Raw genomic sequence first — 8,954 nt, 5'->3', positions numbered from 1 at the left:
GACATTTAGTATAGAACCACAAAATGAACAAGTCGGAGCGGGAGCCACGCGACACGTCTCACTCCTCCGCCATCCTGGACATTTATCGTTTGATTTCTTTGTATGTATGGATCACTTGGGTTGTTACCGACATCTGGTGAAAATTTCATGTCATTAGCACCTCTAGTAATATATTTACTGAGAAAAATGGTGACGTGTTCAACACTTATTTTACCCGCTGTATGTGCAGTTTCAGATTGCTGATTGCAAACAGGAGCGCCAACAGAAGGTCGAAGCGTTCAAACGGACCTCCCATATTATCAGACGGCCGGACTTGGTGACGCCCATCTTCTGCGTGCGGCCCAGAGACACCTGCAGCACCTCGGTGTTGAGCATCGGCAGGCGAAGAGGCGCCGTGATGCCGCTCCCCCACGTGTAGACGGAGGACAGCGGGAGGGCGTGCAGCTTTCCTGACCCTAAACCAGCTGATCCGTCTGTTTCAGTTCAGTCCCACACAGTGTAAACAACAACAACAACAACAACAACACCATCATCATCACTGTGTGCTTTACCTCCTCCTAAAAGCTGCAACTCTGACATCCTTCAACAAACCCACTGAGCAGAGGAGGACAGGAGGTAGGAGGAGGTCAGAGATGCAGCTGCCAGGAGGACAAACAGGAGGTGAAGGTAGAGTGAAGACTGGAGGAGGACTCACTGTGGGGACATGTGAGGAACAGCTGAAAGAAAGGAGGAGGAGCTGAAGAAGAAGACGAAGGAGTAAAGGTAAAGTAGAAAGAGGAGAACAAGTAGAGAAGACATAGAAGGAAGGAGGAGAAGAACAAGAAGGAGGAGAAGTAGTATTGGTAGTAGAAGAAGATAAGGAGGAAGTGTAGAGAAGAAAAAGTAGGAGGAGGAGGAGGAAAGGAAGGAGAAGTAGAAAAGAAGATCAAGGAGGAGAAAGAGGAGAAGGTGAAGAAGAAGATGGAGGAGGAGTAGAAAAGGAGAAGGGGAAGGAGGAAAAGAGGTAAAAGGAGGAAGGGAGAGGAGTAGAGAAGAAAATTTCAAAGTAGGAGAAGAAGAGAAGGAGAATAAGAAGAGGGAGGAGGAGGAGAGGAAGGAAGAGGAAGAAAGAGGAGGAGGTGAAGAAGGAGGAAGGAGGAGAAGAGGTAGAAGGAGGAAGGGGGAGGAAGAGAAGAAAAAGAAGAAGTAGGAGATGTGAAGGAGGAGAAGTAGAAAAGGAGAAGGAGAAGAGGTAGAAAGAGGAGGAGGTGAAGAAGGAGGAGGTGAAGAAAAAAGGAGGAGTAAAGAAGTAACTGAGTGGGTGTGTGTCACCTCGTGTTCTGACAGGAACTCTGGCTCCTGGTCTGCCTGGAGCACCGGTGGACAGAGGTTTCTCTATTCTGGATTAAACGCAGTCATGTGACAGAATATTAATCTGAACTGGATCTCATTAAACCGTCTGATGATCCTTCTGGATTGAAGTCCCACCTGCGCATTTTCACGCTGCCGACGTCGGTGTAGAGGTTGAAGAGGGGCCTGATGCAGATGGGCAGAGCCATGATTTCGTTGAGCTGAGGCCGTTTGGAGGGATCCAGGTTGAGCATGGTGAGGACCAGCTGCCGCAGTTCTGGGCTGTACCGGTCCGATATCGGGGCAAAGGTTCCGCTCATGATCTTCAGAATGAGGGCGGGTAGATTCTGACACAAACAAAAAACATGAAAAGGTCAAATAAACCTTTAATCCTCTCTTTTAAGGAGAAAATTACTTTCTTTTTTTTAAAATACAGCAGCTTCGAAGGCTCTCTTGAGGCTGGCCAGCTCGTACAGCACGCAGCCCAAAGCCCAGATGTCGCTCTTCTGGTTGTACGGCTTCCCCTCGCACAGCTCCGGGGAGATGTAGCACGGCGTGCCGACCACCTGCTCAGCGAAGGCAGCAGATATTAACTACACGCCGACGGTCTGAAGGCTTCGGAGGAGCAGGCGGGTCGCCTCACCGTGTACGCTTTGCTCTTGCTGACGAGGATTTTGGAAATGCCGAAGTCGCCGATTTTGACGACCATCTGGTGCTTGTCGAGCAGGATGTTCTGCGTCTTGAGGTCGCGGTGCAGGATGAGCTTGTTGTGCACGTGGTAGAGGGCGAGCAGGATCTGCACGAAGAAGTGAAGGATGGTGTCCTCGTCCAGGAGGGAGTTATAGCGCTTCTGGATGTACTCAGCCAGAGTCCCACCTGCAGGAGGACGATAGAGACGAATACAAACAAAGATCCTTGTTCAAACCAGAAGTACGTAGAAGTTACTGGTTCGGGTCAGACGAGGATATTAAAGCCAGTTCTCAGTGAAGTTAATAGGATTTTAAAACACAGCAGGTGATCTGCCTGTTTCAGTGAAACAGGATTCAGAAAACATGACCCATCAAAGTCAAATTTGGACAAAATGACCTAATTACATTTTCAGATCCCTGACTTTAAAAGCTACATTTTCATACCTGGATCATTCTGATATCATAAGCTCATCCACAGATATGACTTAATTTGTCTTGTTGGTTACATTAAAACACTACTGTTTGGTCTGAATCCTAATTTTATGTAAATTTATTGAGTCATTTTTGATGTTAATATAAAGAGGAAACATCAAATAGTATTTGTATATTAAGATTTCACAGTTGGAAAGAAACAAAACCATTGCTAGCTCACGGAGAATAATTCAAAATTTTAAGGCGTTTTTCCTCAAAATCAGTTTTTTTGTTGCTGCTGCTCAAAAAAAGTTTCAAAAATTTATTTTAGGATTATATTTCAGACAGTTCATTCAAATGATACAATGATTGATTCATTAAATTTTGACAAAATGCAATTTTTGCACACATTTAAATCAAAATCCTATATTTTTCCTTGCCTACTTTTCCTCACTCCAGTTTTGGACTTAATCATTGTTTCGATGTGATGGATCACAACTAAACTTTTAGCTTCGTAAAAACAAATATTTATTCTGTAAAAATGTAGCGTGAACATGGAATAACTGCTGTAATTCTGCTGAAGCTAAGTTGCTAAAGCTAAAAGAAACAGAACACTAGCGAATGGCTAAAAGCTAAAAGAAATAGAACACTATAGCTAAACTAAAATAACACATAACACAACGACAAGTACATCAAACAAGGTGATGAAAAACAAACACTAAATAAAGCAAAGTAACTTGTCGTTACTCCACCTGCAAATCAATTTGATTCAGGAAGATAATAAACGTTTTTTTTATTTCTAAAAGGAAAGGCTGAGATGAGGATAAATTAGAGAAAGCATCTCATCACGTTTTTACTCATTTCTACTGATCATAACCTTACGACACAGTCCCTCCGCTGTGTTTTATCCAGGCCTGAAGATGTGCAGCACTACAGTACGACAAACTGCTCCGCATCGAACAGAAGAGGCTCCTGTAATAAAACACGAGCTGACCTGGTGCGTACTCCATCGCCACCATGAGGGACTTGTCTTCCAGGAAGTTTTCATAGTACTCTATGATATTTGGATGGTTGAGCAGTTTCAGCACTTGACACTCGTTTTTGGCAGCCAGGCGTTCGTCCCGTGACATCTGCTCGACGGGGATCTCCTTCAGGATGACCAAAGCATCGTCGCTGCGCCTGCGGCACAGGTGAACAATTCTGGAGGACAATGATTTGTGACGGATTAGTTTTACTGACGAACACCGCCATATCTTTACTTCCATAATCCGATTTTATTAATGATAAAGCACTGTTTATATTATATAACGCAATAATTGTTCCACATTTGATTTATTGTGTTGAAACATGGGGCAAGGCATGTAAAACATTTACTAATTCTATGCTTATTTTGCTAAAAAAGAGCTATAAGAATTATCACCAGAAAGCATTATAGTCACTCATCAAATATATTATTTTATCACTTGAAATTATTAATATGAGTTGCTTGATTATAAGGTTTTGTTGATGTTATTCAATCTAATTTAGTTAAGAGGGAAAGTTGTTATAATTTGAACGGATTTGAAATGTTTATAAAACCCAAAATTCAAATAAACTTGAAGGATAGATGTGCCTCAGTTCAAGGAATCGTGGAATAACTTGGACAGTGATTATAAAAATGCTGACTCAGTTAATTTATTTGGTAAAATGATAAAAGTTAAATTGATCAAAAGGTATTAAGCTGAAGTTTGAGGGGTTAATCTACTTTTTTGTTATGCTGATGAGGGTGTAAAATTATATATGTGCATGTGTGTGTGTATGCGTACACATAAATATGTATATATTTTTATTTTTATTTATTTTTTTGTTAAATGGGGCAGATGTTCTAAGATTTTTTTTCTTCTGCTTCCTTTCATTTTATGAGATTTGTGTTTCTTTTTTTGTTATTGTATTGACTTTTTTAATTGAAATGAACTATTAAACTAATCTACTACTATTCTTTTGTCTTTAATCTGTACAGGAACAAGTCCAAACAGGAAGTCAGTGAGATATTATGTTTATCAGCTGTGAAGAAAAACAAAGAGTTCTGATCTTCTCACAACATGACGTGTTTAATTATCAGTGAAGGTCTAAATAACAGAACTGCATGTCTACACTGATTAAATGTGTACTTAATGATGTATGTATTTAATTAAAAAAAACATTTATTTGGACTCGGGGCAGATGTAGCCACACAGATGCTGGGGTTTCAGCTAACTTTTGTCTCCGCCTCTCCTTCTCCAGCCGCCATTCCGTTACTTTAAACTCTTCTGTTTTTACAGCTAAACACCTGGTGTCACCGTGTTCTGAAATAAACACAAATATCTAACACGAAACAACAACAAACACACAAACAAAGCCATAGTTTTACCCGAAAGCTCCTCTTCCGACAACTTGGATTTTCTCGTACTTCTCCATCGCTCCCGTGCTGAGCGCAAACCTTCCGCGGTTTCCCGGCAACCGAGCTCAGACCTACGGAGACAAACGAGGGACAAAACGTTTCGCGACGCGAACCTAATGAGAAGCTAGCCAGCCGCCAACATATCCTCAAAAAGCTAAAAAAATATAACAAAGATGTGCAGTAGAACGGTCTACATAATCTATTTAATTGTCTTGTTTGTATGTTGGCACATTCGCTCGGCCCTACGGCAAAGAACGAGGGACAAAAACATCAAGCGAAGCAAAAGATTATTTGGCAAATAAAAATAATATTTAAAACTATCACTTGCCTAATATACTGACGTCTATCGTTTAAAAATGTTTAAAAAAATGAACTAAAGGTATAATGTTACAAAGCCCGATACTCATGAACTGCAGAAAACAGGTAGTTGAATCATTAAAATAATTACTTGCAGTGTTGTTTTCAGTAAAATAACGGAATTCTTCTTGATGAGGAGAAACATAACTTTATACATATGTGTTTGCACTCAGAGTGTGTCAGAGATGACTCTCAGCTACGACCACGTCAGATTTTCACTCAGTGTGGGTAAAAGTGCCTGAGTTGTAGCTATTGTTGATGGAATTGTATTTGTGTAAAATGATGGCTTTATGGGTGTTTTTCTAACAAAGTTCACTGGTTTGGGAGATATTTTCTAAGTCTACAAAGAACAAATATGAGCAAAGACATTGTGCAGTAACAATCCATTGTCACAGATTCTGTTCACAACTTTCACGGACAGAAGTTTTTGGTACAACCAGATCCAGTTCAGAGACCTCAGGATTCTGCACCTGGTATGCACCTCAGACCAGGACATGCTGGAGAGACCTTCTAGTCTGGCCTGGGAATACCTCGGAAAACCTCCTGGAACAGGTGGCTGTGGATGCCTGGTCCTCCCTTCTGAAGCTGCTGCCTCCATGACCTGACTCTGGAACAAGCAGCAGATGATGGATGGATGCCTCCGATGATATTTATTACTTTACTGCGTTTCCTTATCCTTTAGGGCACTGGTTCCCAAACCTTTTATCTTCTGACCCACAAAATATCCATGGCAAAAACTTGTGACCCCAAATATTACTGCTCTGAGTACACAAACTTTGTTAATAACCATAAAAACACAGGCTTTTTAACAATCTAAACAGCTTGTACACAAATATAAATACTTATTTATACTTATTTTGTGTTTTTGTAATAATTATAGGGAAAATATTACATCAGCAATGATTTTATTACCCTTTAAATTGATTTCTGGAGATTATCCAAGGTGCTTCATGACCCATAATTGGGTTCCAAGCCCAACTTTGGGAACCAAAGTGCACTGGTTCCCAAACTTTTCAGCTTTTGACCCACAAAATAACAGCAGCAGAGACCTGAGCCCCCAACTATTTTTGTATGATAAACATTTGTATCAGGTCAACAAAACATGGGCATAGTAACAATATTTTTATACTACATTTATCCATTTTAAATACACCAACCTCACTCCTTTGTAACAACTAAGGCAAAAATGTAATTAATTCAGAAAATCTTTTCCGGCCCCTACCTTGATTTTTCGGGACCCCACTTTGGGTCCCGACCCCAACTTTGGGAAACACTGCTTTAGAGGCCTTTTATAATAATAGTGAAGCTAAAGTGACCCAAATGCTTTAGCCTCAGTACAGTTTCTCAGTTTTTCCATGTTTCCATGTAAAAACTTTGCTGTGTGAAACTGCTGAAAAAGAGACAGTGGACTTTTTAAGAACCAAGGAGACACATGAGATGAGTGACCCGTCTCGAGCTCAGACTTCAGACGTCCTGCTCCCAGATACACTGCAGGACTGCTGCTTCCTCGTTTCTGTCTGGACGGGATAATAAATGCTTTGTGCTGTGACAAAGCCTGCTCTGTTTGGTGAAGTACACACTTCCATCGTCATCGTCACCATTAGGCTGAAATAATGACATATCGTCGTCGAGAAACTGAAACTTTCTGTCACATTTTGTAAGAGTGGAGGATGGGAGTTAGGTTTGTTTTGGTTTCACACACATCGATTTGCTCTTGATCAGGAATACGATCTCTCCACAAAAGAAACGCCTTGAGGTCTTTAAATATTCACACACACATATACGCACACAGCACTCCTCAGACCAGCTCAGTGACATATTTGATCTTCTGTCAGATTTGTCTCACACTCAGTGATGGAGTGAAACTGGTGCTGATCTTTGAGCTTAATCCTTTTAAATCTCCAGAAGTGTTTTTTGGAACACTTCAGGCAGGAAGTTGTAGGTCAGGGTGGTCATACGAACTTTTTTTTTTTTTTTACATAAAAATAAACTTGTAAAAACACGAGACAAACATGAAATAATGATGTGAACGTAGTGCGTGTTCACGTGTTTGTGTTAGTTTTTAGTTTCATCTACGACTAATTCACTTTTGGAGTCGGGCTGATTCAAAATATATTTTTAAATGGCTACAACTCAGTCAGTTTTACTGATACTGAGCTAAAATTTGGTAAAGTAGTAGCTGAGAGTCGTTCTCAACACACACTCTGAGCCTGATATCTTCCAATATTGCACAAAATTGTTCATAACATCCATTGTTGAGAGAACTGTGTCCTTATTAGACAAAAAAGTTAATGTAGAATAAATGACGCATCAAACAGTACATTTTTATTCTAAACAAATTGTTTTCGTGTGTTGCTATCAGTGTTATCTTTATTCTCGACAAACGAAGGACAAAGAGAAACACTTCGGACGTCAAAAGAAACTCTTTGAATCATCGCCAGGCTGTTTCTGTTCAACATGTTTATCTTGTTCTGCACAAACCGATGACCTTCAGGTGACCTGAGTGCTTTCAGCTGTTAAGAATATGGGAGGTGCTTCACGACATATTTTTAATACTTCATGTGTTTGACTGTTTATACAGTATAACCTGAGAATTCAATAATAAAGAAAACAAGTCGATCTAACTCAGCTACAAACCAGATGCAGTCAAACAGCTTCTCCTGCATCAAACACTTTTATCTTGATTAGGTTTAAAAACTCAAAAAAAGCTGCGATGAGTTTTGGGTTTCTAAAGAAAAGGGTGGGAAAAAAACGAGTGAAACACTGAGGTGAGCAGGAAACAGAAGCTGTAGGGTTAAGTTACACATCAGGATGCTGGTGGACGTGTGTATTAATTACAGCCGTCTCGTCTTTCGTGCTTTAAATTCCTCAACATGTTGAGATGTTTACGAGCTCTGTTTGTTCTGAACGAGGCTCATGTTACAGAGTGAAGTCCAGTCATTGTGCTCCGGGTGTTTTCAAAGGCACTTTAAGAAAAACCACAAGGAATTTTTAGCATGGCTTTCCCAGAGTGATGGAAGTTATTGTGTTTTATACGTAGAGACGAGCGCCGCCTGGTGGCTGAGCGCGGAACTGAAGAAAAACAGACAAACGTGAGACTTTGCTGCCACCGCATGGTTGGTTGCCATTTTATTTATTTATTTAGTTATTTTTAAAAATAAAGCAGACTCGTGGTGGATTGACACATATTTTAGTGATTTTTGCCATATTTGCCTTAATTTTACCATAGAAACAGGATTAAATGGAAAAAAATGTGAGTGTACAGAACCTATTAAAACAGATGAGTACATTACTGATGGGGATGTGGGAAAGGACTGTTTTCCTGTGGGGAATAAAAGCTATTATTTATGGGACTGTTCAGGGAGAATTTGAATCTTAAGCCAGTTATATATTTATACTTTTATTTCCAATAATGATAGGTTATGTCCTCCATACAATATAAAACCAGGCATAATAAGGACACGAATGTGTTTTAGTGCAGAAAAACAAGCATAAATCTATTTAAAATATGTTCGGATGTTGTAAAAATGACATAATTTATACTTTATGCAAAGTGGAACATAGTGAACGTATCGAATGTTTAAAATGCACATTTTTCTTTTTGTTTGTTGGCAACAACAGATGTCTCTGCAGTGGACCCTCCTCAGGACCCAGGACCTCTGGGGAGGAGGCTGATCCCACTGTGACACACACACACACACACACACACACACACACACACACACACACACACACACACACACACACAC

The 8,954-nt window shown here is 40.3% G+C and overlaps 1 protein-coding gene across 2 annotated transcripts in view; it reads right to left on the bottom strand.

Annotated features, from left to right (window-relative positions):
* The window catches only part of nek8 (NIMA-related kinase 8), a 20,585-nt gene extending 15,578 nt beyond the window's left edge, over positions 1–5,007 (bottom strand). Inside the window, exons 1-7 of one of the 2 annotated variants that reach the window (XM_014024102.1) lie at positions 4,819–5,007; positions 3,424–3,629; positions 1,973–2,205; positions 1,764–1,895; positions 1,468–1,676; positions 1,312–1,379; positions 289–473 (exon numbers count right to left, since the gene is read on the bottom strand). In XM_014024102.1, coding sequence (XP_013879556.1) covers positions 289–473; positions 1,312–1,379; positions 1,468–1,676; positions 1,764–1,895; positions 1,973–2,205; positions 3,424–3,629; positions 4,819–4,865 — 1,080 coding nt within the window. In that variant the 5' untranslated portion in view covers positions 4,866–5,007. The remainder of the gene's footprint in view (positions 1–288; positions 474–1,311; positions 1,380–1,467; positions 1,677–1,763; positions 1,896–1,972; positions 2,206–3,423; positions 3,630–4,818) is intronic. The other variant, XM_014024103.1, reaches the window with a different exon arrangement.
* Positions 5,008–8,954: the final 3,947 nt, after the last annotated feature.

The sequence above is a fragment of the Austrofundulus limnaeus genome, unplaced genomic scaffold (assembly GCF_001266775.1).
Source record: "Austrofundulus limnaeus strain Quisiro unplaced genomic scaffold, Austrofundulus_limnaeus-1.0 Scaffold407, whole genome shotgun sequence".
NCBI classification, from domain to species: domain Eukaryota; kingdom Metazoa; phylum Chordata; class Actinopteri; order Cyprinodontiformes; family Rivulidae; genus Austrofundulus; species Austrofundulus limnaeus.
This window is presented reverse-complemented; position numbering and strand designations above follow the sequence as displayed.